The sequence below is a fragment of the Pithys albifrons genome, chromosome 3 (genome assembly GCF_047495875.1).
Source record: "Pithys albifrons albifrons isolate INPA30051 chromosome 3, PitAlb_v1, whole genome shotgun sequence".
NCBI lineage: Eukaryota > Metazoa > Chordata > Aves > Passeriformes > Thamnophilidae > Pithys > Pithys albifrons.
The window spans coordinates 88080171-88097821 of record NC_092460.1 but is presented as its reverse complement, the minus strand read 5'-3'; the positions used below and the strand labels follow the sequence as shown (position 1 = coordinate 88097821).

At 43.8% G+C, this 17651-nt stretch overlaps 1 protein-coding gene across 1 annotated transcript; it reads right to left on the bottom strand.

Annotated features, from left to right (window-relative positions):
• Window positions 1-705: 705 nt before the first annotated feature.
• CCDC71L (coiled-coil domain containing 71 like) lies at window positions 706-2474 on the bottom strand. The gene has a single exon (XM_071552636.1). The coding sequence runs from the start codon at window positions 2334-2336 to the stop codon at window positions 1461-1463; it is 876 nt and encodes a 291-aa protein (XP_071408737.1). The 5' UTR covers window positions 2337-2474; the 3' UTR covers window positions 706-1460.
• Window positions 2475-17651: the final 15177 nt, after the last annotated feature.

Genomic DNA, 17651 nt, shown 5'->3' with positions numbered 1-17651 from the left:
ATTGCCTCTGTTGGCAGCAGACAGTAAGAAGTCAACAGATATCCAAAAAGAAATGTTAAGAGTCACCAAACAGTTCTAAAAGCAAGTTGTGAAATTGTTCATTCCACCATGAAAACATAAACTGTGTATTACCGAGCATTTTAACTCCTCTTGCGAACATAAAAAAGGAACCTAAAAAGAAAGTAATTGCATTGTCCCTTACACACCAACTGAAAGGCATAAGACCTAATAAAAAGCCTTTAATAACTCAGTTTAAAGAGAAACTGCCTATTGAATAGAATGACACACTATTTTTCACTAAAACTAATCAAACTACATCATGGATTTGCATCAGTCTACTGCAAAACCCATGAAGGGTGTATAAAAAAATTATGTGCAAGTAATTATATTAAATACGATTATTCCTCATTAACCATTGCACAATTGCAGGACAATGAGTGCTAGGTTATCATGAACTGATCAGGTATCATGTCTTGCTCTTTTTGCAGAGCGAGGCACTTCAGTGTGATATTTGCGACCTGTGAGCTCCTGACTTGTCTGTCAGCACCAACATGGGATCAGAGTTGACCTCCAGACACCTATGCATCGCTTTGATGAGCAGTTACATTCTTCACAAAGCCAGAGCTCATGACATAACGCACCTCGGTGGTGGTGAACTTCACCAGGAACCCATCCCTATGCAGTTTCATTGAACTGAAACACCACTTGTTCTTTAACTTTTATTAAGTTCACTTAGGTTGACCAAATGAGCTTCCCTAAAGTAAACACGATTATAAAATATCAGGATGATTCGATCTTTAGGTGCTCCATAGAAACAAATACTTAGTTCAACTAGAAAACTTTAAAAATGACTTTAGATACAAAAGTTTAACAATTATACTGGGCAATACATCTTTATATATCACTAAGCTCATGAAGTTGAAATTAAAAAAAAGTTTTTGCACCATCAAAAACAGCCACAAGTCCTGAACCTCCATTCTTTATGCATCCTTTATCAGAGTAAACTGAAACTTGGGAATGCTTGGGATTCAAAATACCCTGAGCACATACTAGTGCAACACCACAAAGCATACATAATCCATCGGAAAAGGGGAAAGGGAGGGAAGGGAAAAAATAGCAAGAACCAGATGGTGCTTTATTATACAAGCATGAAAGTTCCTTTGGAAAATAATTTCTTGGGTGGACTTCTGGACCAGTGAGGTAGCCCAATGGGAGAGAAAAAAGTGGACGTGGAACTTGGTCCCTACGCGTGATACCTGCCAGGCGGTCCCACCCCGGGGCGAGGCCGGGGCCCGGCAGGCCGCCCCCCTGTACGGCGGGGGGCCCGGCGCCGCCCGAGCGGGCCATAAAGTGCAGCAGCAGAACACGATCCAGACAAAAGCAATGTAAACAGGTGACTGATACCGGTCTCTTTGTCCGCACCGCGGCCCAGGTGAGCGCGGGAGCGGGGCCGCCTGGGCTCAGGACGGCGCCACGGGGAACCGGCGCACCCGCACCACGGGGGACAGGTCCACGCCGAGGATCCGCTGCGCCTGTCGCCGCGCCGCCGCCAAGCTCCGCCGGCTCCACACGTTGCCCCGCACACGGATGGTAGGGAACGTCGTGAGGCGCGGGGTGGCCGCCTTCCAGATCTCCTCTAGCGACTTGCCGCCGAACGGCTGCCAGGCTGCCGCCGCCGCCACGCCGCTCCGCTCGCTGTCCGCCTGCTCGCCCGGCGGCTCCGGAGCCGCCGCCACCTCCTCCTCTTCTTCGCCGTCCTCCTCGCCGCCCGGTGCGCGGAGCCCGCGGGCCGCGGGGTGCTGCCAGCCCCGCTCCCTCCTGCGGCGCCGCCGCCGCCGCCGCCGCTTGGCGCTGCCGCCCGCCGGCCCGGCCCGGCGCTTGGCGTCTGCGGCCGGGAGGCGCCGCTTGCTGGCGCGGCGGCGGGGCCGCTCCGAGGGCGGCGGCGGGTCGGGGACGACGGCGCGGCAGGAAGAGTATCCGTAGACGTCCTTGCTGCGGAGGATAACCGGGGAGAACTCGTGCTTGAGGCTGCAGAGGAAATCCCACAGCTCCGAGTCGGAGCTCATAAACTCCGTGGACTTGGGCATGAAGAGCTTGAGGGCGTCGCCCAGCGCCTTGGTGCCGGCGAAGGAGACCTGAGAGCGCGAATACACAACTTTCTCCGCTTCCCCTTCTAGCCCCCAGGCGGCGGCCGCCGTTTCGCCGCCGGCTGCCGCTGCCCCTGCCGGTGCTGCCGCCCAGGCTCCAGGGGCCGCCGCCGCCGCGGCGCTCCCCGCCTCTGGGTTCATCTTCCCGGCTCCTCTCTCCAGAGCCGCCTGCTTCCTACTGCGGGTCATGGAGGCGGCGGGACAGAGTGGCGGGACAGACGCCGAGAAGGCAGCGCGGGCGCAGCGCTGAGGGTGAGCTCCGGCCTCCGCCGCCGCCCGCAGGTGCGAGCGACGATCGATGTCCTGCGCCCAGCACAAAATGGCGCTTTAAAGTCCCGGGCGGGGCCTGCGCTCGCCCGCCCCCCTTCCGCGCCGCCCGTTGGCCCGTTCGAAACGCTTCGGGCGGGCCCGGCCCCGCCCCGCACCCACACCCGCAGCCGCACCCACACCCGCACCCGCATCCGCATCCGCACCGGGGGACTGGCAGCCTCCCTGCACCGGGGGGGCCCACGGGGCCCGGCAGCCTCCCCGCACCGGGGGTCCCGGCAGCCTCTGCACCCGCCCCTGCACCGGGAGGCCTGCGGGGCTCGACCCCAGCGCGCCACCGAGCCTCGAGCCCCCAGTCTCCAGCAGGGTGTCCCAGCTGGCAGCCCTTTCCCTCAACTGTCCCGCATGGCTGGGCGAGCCCTGGGCCAGGTGCTGGCATTGTGCCTCACTCCGAGGGTGAGGATCCTCCCGGGGCGGGGCAGTGGGCAAAGGAGGTTTGTTGACTGAAATGTGTTTAGGTAAGGATTTGGTTGGACACTTCGATAGGGAAGCTCCCCTGAAGAGGAACCATGAATATACTGAGTGAAACGACAAAAATGCACCAACAGACATGATACAGTGAAGTCTTTCACATGATACTAAATACTTTTGTCCTATTGCAGAGGGGTTTTAACATTAACCTGCAGGACAGTGTCCTAGTTCAGCAGGTGGCACCGGTTTATCACTGTGTGGGTGTGACCAAAGCAATGTGTTCTATACCCTCTATTCATTTCCCGTGAACTGTTAACAGTGGACCATCTGCAGCAGTTGCCCAGGGCACACCTGACCCCTCAGAGTGTGAACTGGGTGTGAAAGACACCTGTGAGATAAGAGCTGTGATAACTCCCTTCCAGGAAGTCGTTAGCACCTCCACGCCCAGGCTGAGGTGTCATGTCTGCTAATGGGCCATCAATGTTTCCAAATACCCCATGACTCATTGTGAGTGAGATGACTCATTGTATCACTCCCTGCCCTGAGGGAGGTACTGGGCAGTCCCACCTGGACCTGAGGGGATATAGTCTTGGGGGTTTGGGGACTTGGGGAACCACTCGTCGGATCCAGAGGAGGACCAGCACCTTGATAGGAGGAGACCACCACTTTCAACCAGACTGCCACCACCGCTCTCCACCAGACTGCAACCGTCAGCTGCACCAACAGGTTTATCACTTCCTTTTACTTTGGCCTTGGGGGGATCCACGTGGGGTTCAGCACAGGGGCTAACAAACCCCTTTGTGCTTGTGCGCCAGGGTGCTGGATCAAACTTCTGGGTTTTGTGGGTTAAAAAACAATTTCTCTTTGTGCCATTGCATTTATTGTAATATTGTTATTAAATTGTAACTCTGATTTGTAATCTCTTTTGTATTGAGTTCATTTCTCCTGCCGTTTGGCTTACCTTTAAACCAGCACAGCTGGTCAGTCAACATTTTAAGTCACAGAATCACAGAACAGTTGAGGTTAGAAGGAACCTCTGGAGGTACCTGGTTCAACCTTCCTGCTCAAGCAGGGCTGCCTAAAGCAGGTTACCCAGGACTGTGTCTGGATGGCTTTTGAATATCTCCAAGGATGGAGACTCCTCTCTGTAGTAATGACTGATAGGACATGAAAAATCGAAATGAAGCTGCATCAGGGAAAGTTCAGATTTGACGTTAGGAAGAAGTTCTCTGAGAAGGTAGTTAGTAACTGAAACAGGTTCCCCAGCAAAATGATAACAGCACCAACCCTGTCAGAGTTCAAAGAGCATCTCAATTATGCTGTTTCTCATATGGTTTAGTTCTAGGTATTCCTATGAGAAGCAGGAGGTTGGGCTTGATGATCTTTACGGGTGCTTGCAACCTCTCTGAGCAACCTGTGCCAGTGCTTGGTCACCCTCACAGTGAAAAGGTGTTTCCTGATGTTTGCAGGGAACCCCCTGCATGTCACTTTGTGCCCATTGTCTCTGGTCCTGTCACTGGGCACCACTGAGAAGAGCCTGGCTCCATCCTCTCTGCACCATCCATTCCGGTGTCTCTATGCACTGATGAGATTTCCCCTGACCCTTCTCCAGGCTGAACAGTCCCAGCTCGCTCAGGCCTTCCTCACAGGAGAGATGCTCTACCCTCTTCATCATCTTTGTGGCCCTTCATTGGACTGCCTCTAGTATGTCCATGTTTCTCTTGTACTGAGGAACCAGAACTGGACACAGCACTCCAGGCTTGGCGTGATCCTCAACAGCACTGAATGAAGTGTTAAGGATCACATCCCTCAAGCTGCAGGCGATACTTTGCCTAATGCAACCCAGGATACTTTTCACCTTCTTCGTAGCAAGGGCATGTTGCTGGCTCATGTTCAGCCTGTTGTCCACCAAGACCCCTAAGTCCTTTTGTCCCAAGCTGCTTTCTGTCAACACTGAAATATTTACAGCATCAGTGAAATTGGCTTCATATCCCAACAAAGCGTGTCCCAAACAAAGCAGTAAAAACTTGCATTGGTTCAGCCCTTTGAGAGTCATCACCTTTCTGAGTCCACAGCACCATTTCTTCCTGCATGGCACTGCTACAATTGCACAGTTTTGTCAGCTGTTTTGAGATCCCATGTCCCTCTAGATCATGCTTTCCAGTACTGCAGAGATTGCTGTCACAGGGAGAGTGTCTTGTTCAGGTCTTGGATTGTTGCAATTAAACCAGAGCTCTTTCCAGTGCCCAGAACAGCAAGATGTCAGCATGGGCAGAGATGGTTTAACCTTCCCTACAAGTCCTACTAGGGGTTCGATTAGATCCCTAACTAATTACTTTCTCTCAGCATTGGTAAAGGGTGAGGAATAACATTTTTCTTCATAGACAGTCTTTGTTCTGTAATTAATCTTTCACCTTAGAATGGGGAAATCTTTTATTCTCAACTCATCAAGAACCTAAATTGGAATGTCTAGAAATACAATCAAGTAAGAGGCAGAAATTCTGCATAAGAAATTATTCCTTACTGCCAGTGGAAATAAATTAATTTTCTTCACAGTATAATTCAACTTGTGTTCATGGGAAATTCAAGAATATTAATCCAAATAGCCATTTAAAGTGGATATTAACAAAGCTATTTTAAATCTTCATGCGAACAATCTCAAAATACAGCCATATTCTAAACCAGCTATATAAATGACCCATTTTTATAAAAAGAAACCTTTTCCAAAATGATGGTGTTAGTGCCATTTTTAATTGGATTCATTTCACAGTGTACTTTACAGCACAGTCATGTAGCCAGATTGATTTAACTGCAGGAGATGTCCTATGAAGCAGAGAATAAAAGCCCAGAGCTGGAAGCATTAGGGACGGCCATCTCTTGACACAGCCATGCTGCTGTTAGTCACTCTCTGGTGTATGAGGGTCGCAGCCACGAGGTCAACACAGCTTAGCAAGAGCCTCATCACCTGATGGACCACAGCAGCTGACCTGTGCTCACATTCTCAGAGGCAGGAGCTGTGGCACTATCCAATTCAGCAGCTCACCTGACAAGTGGGCCCTTGTTAAACTGCAGACATCCAGTTGCCCACTGGCCATAACCTTTTTCCTGCAATTCCAAGCATTTCTGGTATTTGACTCAAAAATCATGGAGACAGAGATGGAGAATTTTCAGCAAGCAGTAAATGAGTTACTATCACTGAAAAGACAGATCAGCACAATTTTGTCTAAATCAAAATTTATTCATTATTTTTACTTTTTTTGCTTCTGGGATGCACAATACCGTTTTAAGGCATGGAATATAATCTCGCTTTTACAACTTCATTATGAGTTTTCTGCAGTATAACACTCTCCTTTTCATACCTTACAAAGTCATCTCAAGAAAATCCACAGTAATTGTCTATCTTTTACTAATTTCCAATAGCTCAATAGAGTAATAATGATGATAATAAAATTAATAATCCCTTGGAAGTGCATAGTTCTTCATTTCAATCACACCATTTCTTATATGTGTTAATTATCACTCATGGTACTCCTGAGTTATAGAAGTAAATAATGCCTTTCCTTAATAGATGAATAAAATTGACTAAGATGTAAAGACTCAATTACTTAATTTTCTGTAGATCTCCTGTAGCGATGGCTACTCTAAAAGTACAGGAAATGTCTACATTGGGACAGAGAAAAGAAACCAACTGTAATCTTTGTTCTCAATTATTTGTTAGAATTCATTTTCCTTACAGAATTCTTGAGAATGAGGAGCAAAGTACCAACTGAGAAATTGGTACACTGATTGCTACACAACAGGGACACTATTTTCTTTTAAAACTCCTTCCTGGGACCAAAAACCTCACAGGTACTTGATAATTATTTTAAACGCTAACAATCTTACCTCTATATTTGATTACACAGTTTTGAATCTTGAGATGAACAGTAAAATTCTGGATATTAAGTCACACCACTTCTGCTGCTGGGACTTTTCCTCCAGCATACTCATGCTCTTCTACCCAGATTAGCAAGAACAGGCTTATTGTCCAATGTCTTTTTCTAATATCTTTACCTCTGACATTGAGGGGTTGCATTAACTGGCAGTCTGCTTCAGTTAATTTGATTTCTAAATGTCTTCAGCATACTTTCAGGAAAGTTTGTGTAGCTGTGAAAGAATGACCCACATCCATTAGCAACTAAACTTCAGATCTCACCCAACAGTCATCAGGTTCCTGGGTCTGAGATGTGCTCAGAAAAGCACTGGCAAAATTCATGAAAATGCTTTCAAAAAGAGACAAAAGCAAATAATTTACAAGAATAGTTTCTCAATCAGTTAATTGGGAAAAAAATGTGGAATCGCTGTGTGTAGAAATCACAGCTGCAGTCAAAAAGGGAAATAGGGTGCTAGGAATCACTGTGGAAGGGATAGAAAGGAAAATATTCTGCTGAATGCAAGTCCATTGTGCCTCCACAAATCTTGAATACTGTGCATTTCTAGTCTTACAATCTCTAAAAGAATATAGCAATGATACAAAGAAGGGCTGCTAGGATGAGTAAAAATATGGAACAGCTTCTCTATGAAGAGAGATTAAATAGGCTAAGACTCTTCAGCTTAAAAAAACCAGATGGCTGAGGATGAATATGATAAAGGTTTGTAAAATTGTGATAGTACAAAGAAGGCAGATAAGAAATTATTATGTCTTAGTTTTCATAATCTAAGAATGACAGGGAAGCAGATGAAGCTATAAAGCAGAAAACTTTAAACGACTAAAGAGATATGCTTTTTTTATTTTTTTTTCCTGATGACTCATAGCTCCTCTGTGGAGCTCATTTTCCAGCAAAGTTGTGGGTCCCAAAATGGAAAAATGTACCCTAGTACATTTGCAGGCATTACAGAGCACACCATTCAAAATGATTGGACATGATTGGAAGAAAAAAATCCATCAATAGCTGTTGTACACAAAAACCTTGGGCTCAGAAAGGCCGTAAGCCAAGGGCTGGGAAAGGAAGGAAGAATTTATCTGGGGAAGTAACTCTCGATGTTTGCAACAGTCTCACACACTTTCCCTAACCTTCCTCCTCTGGCCTCTAACAGGCAAGGACATTGGACTAGGTGGACCCTGGAGCTGGCCATCAAAACTGGTTCTACTCTATGGACCTGTTAGAAGACAGAAGAGGGCATCCACATCAATTAAATGTAGTATTTGTTTCCGAGAGCTTTACTGTTGCATCAGGTTGCAGCAACTAGAAAAACCCATTCTTGAGCTTAAAGGTAAGAAAGCATTTTCAGAGAAAGAAATGCAAGGTTGCAGAATCCATCAGCAGCCAGGAGCCACACTCAGGCAGGAGCACAGGAAGGATGGAGCCTGAGGTAAAGTGTATTCCACTGGCTCTGATCACTACATACTCATTTTTCACTTTGTTCATTGCCTCAATACAATTTCAAAAAGGTCTTTCAAAATGGTGAGTGAATACATGCAGAGGGGGGAAAAGAATTTTTTTTAAAAAATAAGCTTTTATTTTAATAGCATTCATTCACAGTAATGTTTGAAAGAGGAAAAAAATCTCTGCCATATTTTAGCAGAAGACTTTGATACATTCAAAAAAACCCTGTAGCAATAGTAAAAATAAAAGTACACAAAGAAGCATGCTTTGTGATACAGAAGGCATTCCTGGAAGATATTTCAGCAGAGGCTGTTTAACATTTGTTTTCTCATTCTGGGAAGAAATCAGTACAGGATGCACATAACCATGCAAACTGTGCATCACTTCTGTCATCATTGCCCTGCTGTTAATAAATGCTGATAACAGCTGCACTGGTGGTCACTACCGTCTTGAGGATCAGTAATGGTCTCTTGGTCTATGTTAAGAATGTTAAAGAAGTCCTTAAAATGTTAAGAAGTCCTTGGGTTTTATATCCAAAGGGAAAACTGTTCTTGCCAATCCTGTTTTTATTTCAACTTATTTTTCTCTTATTCCTTTCAGTTCACCTAAGCCAACTGTTTAACCTCTCCTGTTGGCTTTGGTTATATTATTACCAAATCTTCTGTTTTTCTACTCCTAAAGTAGATCAGCCCATGTTAATCTTAGTGTGGAAAAAGTAAAAGTACTTTAACTACTCTATCACCTTTGGAAAGCCAGTGCAAAAGAGACATGGTGAGAGATACATTGTATTGTCTTGGCCCATTAAGTTGGTAAGGCGACTAATTGATCTGTGGGACCTAGTGTAGATAGAGTGCGCAGGATTTGGAAACTGAATATGCTAGACCAAGGGGGAAAACCCCCAACTCTCTTCTTATAGAATAAATGCTTTCACACAATAGATTATTTCAGAATACGTATTCTTCTATTGTGTCCTTCTAGGACAACTTCTAAATGGAGCTTCAGAAGAAGGATGAAACTTTGCAGACCTCAGGCTGCAGGGTGTGCCTGGGGCTGCTCACTGGAGTGAGGGCAGTGGGAGGTGGTCTTGTAGCCTGTGGGAGACATGCCGTCGTTGAGAAACTATCACCAGGAGAAGATGTCACCAGGGTGTGCAGCAACACAAGAAAAAAAAGTTTTTTACGGACGATTGTACATTCGACTGGGCTGCACTGAAGGGTCGTAGAGTCTCCATCCTCACAGGTGTTCAGAAACCTACTGCACACAGTCCTGAGCAGCCTACTTTTACTGACCCTGCCTTGAACAGTGGGGTTGGACCAGGTGATTGCACAGGTCCCTGCGAACCTCCACAATGCTGTGAATCTGTGCTTCTACTGACTGAGAAAAGGTAAATCCTTTTTTTCTCTTTTTCCCCCCTTCTCTTTATCTTCTTTTTAAAATTCTGTTTACTGTTGGTATAATTTCTGCTGGAATATTCTCCTTCTTCTATTTCTTTAGTCAATTTCTGTCTAAAATGTGCTCCCTACTGTACATCCTTCAAATTATAATCCTCATTTATAAAACAGAAATATAAGCTTCATTACTTTCCAATACATGACCAAGTGGGTAAGTTTTCGGTCTTATCAAAGGTGTAAAATAGGTCAATCTAGTACTGCTTTCTGAATATAATTCCCGCATAAGAAATCTGTTGCTCAAGAACATGGTTCTCACACATCATAGACTATGTCGTCTTGTAATATTGATCACAGTTTCCTGAGGCACTCTATTTAAAGTACCGTCGCTGTTAAAATGAATGTGAATTTCCTCTACTCTTCTCAAACCAGACATTTTTTAAAGCCTCCTAGCAATTATTTAATAACCTTATTAATTAAATCTTATTTCTTGATACCGTGTGACTAAGGATGTCAGTTCAAGAACTCTTTTCATGATACCATCCAGCCTGTGCTGCCATTTTCCTTCCTACCAGATTTGTGTGTTACCAGATGAGCTGGCAAGAAAAATTCACTCCAGAACAGAGGGAGCCACAATTGATTTTTTTTTTGAATTTGCCACAGAATACAATGGAGTGTTTATATTAGATTTATGGTTTATGCTGGCCTAGGGAGGACACAATACATGATCCAGCGTGAAGTTTGTGGAGAAAAGTTACCCTTCAAAATGCTTTGAGTGAATTAGAGAGAGGGAGTTGATAATAGCTCAGCTTTGTATGTCATATGGATGTAGCTTTATTAAATAGATACTTACACCAGCTTTACTGTGTTGATGAACCACGTCTTAGTCAGGCTCACTCTTATTTGTTCTTTTTGTCTAAATGAATGTTGCAAACCTTACTGCCCTCTGTGTGTTTTAACGGAAAGTGACAGAAACCGGCCTTTTTTCAGATCCCCTCTGGCACTTTCACAGGGCAGAGGACACTGAGCTTCAGACAAGTTAGGTGGAAAAGGCTCTTGATCTCTCTGTTTCAGTGAAAGCAGTCAATTATTATGTAGATGTTGGCTGTTAGCATTAACACCTCCTTTTGAATCTCTCTTTTGTTCTCTAAGTTAGGCACGGGCTTCAAAAGCCTGGACGGCTTATCTCGGCACTGCTCCCTTGCTCCTGTCAACGGCCCTCTGTCCCAGACGGCCAGGGGGGTTTGGTGGCCCCTTGGATGCGCCACTGGGAGCCGGCACAGGAGACTGGGCATAGAGAACGTGGAGGTGCCAGGTCACCTCACAGCACCTGAATTCCTTTACTAAACTGACATCTAGCCCCGACTTACACCTATTAGGAGTCTGCCCATTTTCCTTTTAGCCTTTTATTCCTTGAAAGTATTTTTATTGGTTTTCAATGCAGACCCAGTTCAAAGCGCTTCAGCTGTGATTTATATACATTCTCCCAAATATTCTAATAATTTATAGTTCCATAACACTTGGTTGATAGTATTCTTTATAATCCTTTTAAAATTTTTATGAATTCATGTCAGCACACAATAAATATTAAAACTGGCTAACTTGAATACATTAATTATTTTAACCATTTGTTATAATATTGTTACAAAGAGAGAATAAAAATAGATTGATAATACATTGAGAAATGGGCTTTTAGATAATGAAAGAAAATATTCGCTCTGTAGCTGTAGATACCTTTCATTTCAATACAGGCACAGCGACTGACACTAGCTGAAGTTCTGACCCTAGACATGATCTGCATTATTACAAAGGTTCCCCACAAAAAATGTGACTTCATTCATACTCGGTGAACCTGCAATGGCTCCAGGTAGATGACTAACACATTTGTCGACATTTTAAAAATTTTAAGAAATATAGTGAAGTTCTTAATGTCTTTGTTCTCACAGAAACATAAATACACGTTATCAACCAGCAATTGCATTAAATATTTTCCAAAATATACAAGTGTCTCAAACTTTAGTTGCAAAGTGAAATAGCAGTAAAAGTTAACAAATCGTGTAAATTTGATTCCGATTCCCCTCGGCTACCTTTGGAAGGCTCCTCCAAATAAGACATGGTAGTGGTTTAATCTTTTACTGACTTAATTAAACCCATGGTAAGCCCTGGTGTGGTCACTCATTCCAGTTTGTGTGGCATCTTTAGGTTTAGTTTACATTGGCTCCTATTCAGTATAAGCTCAAAGAACCATTGTTGCTCACATTTAAGAGTATCTACACACAGGTTACTACTGGTTTAATTAAGGCCATCTAATTAAGCCAGAATTTTCACTGTCCATTAGCATTCTCTTACACGTGCAGTTTGAGTCCTAAGTTTTTGACACTGAGAGCCTAAAGTCCCAACGCGTTGTCTGGAGGGAGCTGCTCAGCGCTTGGCATTTGCAATTCATGGCCCGAGCCATTCATTATTCCATTACAGGCAGTGAGAACTGCAAATGGTCCATCCCTTTGGAAAAAGCGAACATTATTTAGAAGTGTAAATGAAGATGCCCAGCGGCTAACCTCAGGTCTTGTCTGAAACAAAGACTGGTGTCTCTGCTCTGTAGCAATGGATCGGACATACTGCAACAGAGAAATACCACATTTATCCTCAACATTACATATTCCATCCACCAGAACCCTCTTTCCTTTCATATTCCTCATACTCTCCATTCCTTTTCTAGCTTCTTCCTGATCCAGATTCTTCCTGGTCGTCCCTCCCTGACTGAAAGCTGAATCACTGCAATTCCTGCCCATTTGCTTCCTGCCAAAATGAGCTGGTATTTCCAAAAGCTCCACTTCCTCCCACTGACTAATATAGTACCATATCCTACACTACAGGTTTACTTTGCTTGCTGTGTGTTCTGTTTTGTCCCACGATGTTTAGAGAATCACACAATTTAGTTACGAAGTGAATATGATAATATGTAGATCTTGATATGTACATACCGTGTACAATAGCAAAGGAAAAATACATCGGAAAAAAAAAACAAGCAATAGAGAAAGCTGGAAAACTGAAACTCCAGGCCTGAGGTAACAATTACTGATAATGAACCAATGCTGAAAATGGTTGTCATTTTTCATAATATCTATTTGCATAACATTTGGACAAACAAAAAAGCAAGCAAGCAAACAAACAACAACAACAACAAAAACAACCAAAAATCAAGCTTACAAGGCAGAGATTATAGAATGGCTTTCTCCAGAGGCAGGCATTTCCTAGAAGATAGTTCTTGTGCCAGGAGAGGTTAAAACACATAAGGATGGAGAGTTGTCCAATTATACCGAAGTGGAAAGATTAGAAAGGGATTAGAAAATGAGCAAAGAAAGACAAGGGGATGGCAAGGAAATGTTTCACCTGATCGCAAACTAAATCAGATCCTTTTTAAATCACTGAAGTGTCTGACGTAGACAAGCTGGATATGGGCATTTCACCTTTTTATCTCCATTGATTTAGAAAAATGTTATGCACAGTTTAGAAAGGAGTCCTCTCATAATTCTAATTAAAATGAAATTAATTCTATCACAGGTGAAGATATATTTTCAGTCAAAACTTAAAATTTCCTTCCACCAGTCTCTTCTTTAGATTAACCTGCATCACTTATGTAACACCCAGAGCAGAAGTGGAGAATTCTGTGGCAAAAACAAATTGGCAATTGCTATGTCAGTTCAGTTCCTATGCAGCCTTCTCTTGTCCACCCTCATGGGCTATCATCCAGTACATTAGCTTTCCAAGAAGTCACTTATCACTTCATATTTATGAACAAACCCCTAGTTACTTCCACTTCAAACAGCATCTCCAGGTTCTGATCCAGAGATGCACCATTTAGCTATGGCCAGTAAAAAGGAATTATTTTCAGCAGTGTATCATGTGCTGATATTAAAGATGAGCAAAACTAGGCTAAAGAGTTTTCCCTGGGAAACCATTTGGATATATAGCTTCTAGTACAGACTAAAGCTACCTATTATCTGGCATATCCATGTTTGACTTGAGCTCTCCTATTATCACTCAATCCAGTTGTCTCAAACTATGGCTAATACAGTGTAGGATTTCTTTAGTGTAATTCATTGTCACCACTGCATTTTGTAGAGCTGACTAATCATGCACTGGTAGAAAAACAAGAACCATGGTGTTCCATAATCATTGTAAGCCCTGAGCTGTTGCTTGCTTTAAATTTATCACCAAAATAACTATTCTGAAAATTCTGATGTCTGTGGCAGGATAAAATATTTTTGAAATTTTGAACATATCTTCAGCACAAAACCCCTCTTTCCTGTCCAGCTCAGCTGACATGGAACTACACTTCATGACATCTAGCAATTTCTGCATTTGAAATGCAGAGCTCTGTAAGGAATGGTGTTAGGGCAGCACAGGGAGGCTGTTCCACCAGGGAAGGTGTGGAGGCCAGGAGCTGAGGGTGTCAACAACACTGCCTCGTCCATGAAGTGTCAGGGAGCTGGTAAGTCTGGATCAGGAGCAGGTCTGGAGGCAGTGATCAGAGTCAGCCTCAGGCCAGTCATCAGCCAGGAGGTCTGTCATGATGAAACAGGTCTGAGGCAAAGCCAGGAAGTCAAGTCAAACCACAGTGTCAAGGTCCAGGTCAGAAGGAGAACGTCTGAGAGCAGGTGCAGACACAGCTGTAAGCAAAAGAGCATTAACTTAAAAGCAGCTCCTGAGAGAAGGAGGCCCTCTCTTCAGTTTCTTTGCAACAGCTTTTACCAGTGAAGAGGCTGAGCTTGACTCAGACGGCCAAACCCCTTGAAGATGGGAGAGGCACTGAGAGCTCTGACAAGAGCTTATTGGGATAGACTGGAGGTCCAATCTGTGATAGTGGCCAGCTGGAGAACTGCCTTCACCCTCTCATTTTTGCCCTGTAACCCAGGTACCCTCAATGAACAAGAAGCTCTGCTCCTACTGTATTCTGTGTTTTCCTCTTGTCTAACACCCAAGTAAAGAGATGCAGCAACAAGGAGAAGAAGAACCAGCACCACTATGCCTGCAGCCCTCAGATCCTCCCCCACCATCAACAGCATGAGAATTGCTACCACCAACTTCTAAAGTTTCACGTCTCACTATTTTTGGGAAGAGACAAAGACTGCAACTGCTGATGCACCCAACACCTTAGTACAGCAAGCCCCACAAATCATAACCTGAAGAAATAGCTCTCACCATTCCTAAATTTTTCTCTCCGTTCCCAAGGGCTATTGGGGTCAGTCTTATTTTGTTACATATCACTACCCTTCTCAGCTACTACTTCTCCTGTATGCCCAGCTAATGCCTCATTTTTTTTATGGAAATAAACCCCATTCAACTTTCATTTCCTCTCTCTATAATGTTTCTCTTGCATGCAGTGCCTTCTGCTCTCAATCTGTTTTCATTTCCTTCTTTGTTCCTTTTTTTCATTTTTCTTTCACCTGTCACCAAACCATATCATTCCATTCCACCTGTCTACAGGAAAAGGGTGAGTTGCATTGTATCAGAGTGCACTTCTTGTCTTCTGCCACTTGACATAGTTAGGTGGTGGCATTGGTGGAGGTTCAGCCAGCATTGGCAACAGAAGTGCTGCGAATTCAGCTGCAGGGTGGAAATTGTGTAGCGCTGTGGTGGTGCTCCTCTCTTTTTTGCCAATGCAAGGGTTGTGAGGATGCAAGAAAAATGCTCCAGTCTACTCATAGATGCTTCCATTTCCCTCTGAAAAGGCATTGTTGGGAAAGGACAGGAGAACAAAGCAGAAAATATCAGTAACCAACCATAAATTCATGGTGCGGCCCTTTGAATACAGTGTACAGGTTTTATCAATAGCAGGACTAAAAAAAGCTGTGAATATGAAATTTCACGTGGTGAAGAAGCAATGGAATGGTTTCTGTACAAGGAGTACATCGACCTGCGAAAAACAGGTTTATGGGAAAGACAAATGGGAACTGGTTGTGTGCTGTTTCTCATCATACAAGATTTAGAAGGCATAAAATCAAATTCGTAGGTGGCAAATGAAAGAGACACTTTTCTACGCAGTGCATAATTAAGCTGTGGAACTAGCTGTAAGATGCCATGGGTTTCAAAAGTTTACATGATCCAAAGAATAATTAGACAAATTAATGGCTGAAAATAATCTACCAAGTACTATAAAAAGAAATCATACCACAGGATCAAGCTTTGGCCTGGATGTACCAGTGAGGAGCCTGATCATCTCCACAGGATTAAGCCCAGAGGATAGCCTGGAGATGCTAATCCCTCCTCCAGGTGCATAAGTGGCAGTTACTGTATTGATGATGATGATGATGAAAATAATAATTAACATTGCAGGGCTGGATAAAATTATCGTTCTGAAAAATACTGCAACAAGGTGGCCTAATTTGAGGGTGGGAAGCATGGTACATATAGGGGCCCAGGGGTCCCCTCTAGCATGTGAAAACTAAACCCTACAAGGAAATTTGTCATTTTTGTTTACAAAGTTTGCACTTATTGATTTTAAAAGGAATAAATATTGGTAAAAGGCATCTGTCATCACTAAATTAACCCATAATCAGGCCTCAGAGACTATAATTAGAAAGGAGAGGGGAGGAGTGGAAGGAAGAAAATGAGATTCTTACCATAATATAAAGTGGTACCTGCTGAACAAAGTAATTTACCAGGAGGAAATAGAAACCTATAAGGCTAACAAAAATATCCAATTTGTCTTGTCCTAATGCAGCAAATGAAGGCTATATTCACGTACTAATTTTAGGCCTCTAAGTTAGATATGGAGATGTGCATAGAACATGCATGAATCTTCAATTAAAGAAAAAAATGATGGCTGACCAGTTTCAGATGAATTTGTTTTTAAAATACACTACAGTATACAGTGTGCATGTTTCAGGATTATATTCTTGGATTTTTCCCGGCACTGATGTACAGTGTACTCTTCCATTTTTTTAAGCATTAGATGTACTGAGATGACACACAGGAATTCTTCTGTATCTACTAAAAGTAGAAAAAATTATTGGAGGCCAGTAATGAGAGAGTAATCACACTTCACCCAATGGACATTAGGATCTACACAAAGCAAAGGGAGAACACGAGAGCTACCATGCTGAAGAGATAGATATCTGTCACTTTTCTAAACATTTTTTGTCAGAATGTGGTCCAAGCAGGGGCAGATGCTGTACGGATATTCAGTCTGGTTACCAGAGTGGGAAACACTGGAACATCCTGGAATCAGGCGTCCTGTGTGCCAGGACAGGCAAATGTGTTCCAGGCCATCCATCTGTGCACAGTAAACTTCCCTACACTACATGTTACTCTGTAACCCAATCGATTCTATGATTCTATGAAAATCAGGCCTAGGGACACTGTGCTTCAGTTAATGCCAAAGAGCTGCAATCCAGTTTTGAGTTCAGCACACATATTTGTAGATAGCTGCTAGCAACTAGCTAGCTGTCTGCCTGCAAAGATTCCAATAATATCAAGGTTATTTTATTAACACTGAATTACTTAATGAATGGATTTCGTTATGTGACACATGGCTGTATGAGCACTTGCAAAAAAAGGCAAGCCATTGAATCCAAACCATAAAATAGCTACACATCATAAAGGAAACATCAGATAAACAGTTGTCCTAGTTACAGTGGCCAGGATCAGTTTATCACTGTGTGGGTGTAACCAATACCGTGTATTCTACATCCTGTATGTCATTTCTAATGAACTGTTAATAATGGTTCGTTGGCAGCAGCTGCCCAGGGGCACACCTGACACTTCAGGCTACAAGCTGGGTGTTAAAGAACCCTGTGAGTCATGAGAATGTTTTCTTTCTTCTTATTGGTATACTTTGGAGGTCACTCCATGCAGCAACAACATAGATGACATTGGCTTCACTAATGTTGTAGGCAGAACCATGTTGTCTTTGGCCCAGCTGTACAGTCTGCCATCACGGCAGAGTGGCTGAACACAGTAAGACCTGCTCCCCCATCTGCCTCTGCTGTCCCTGGGTCTGGCCCTTC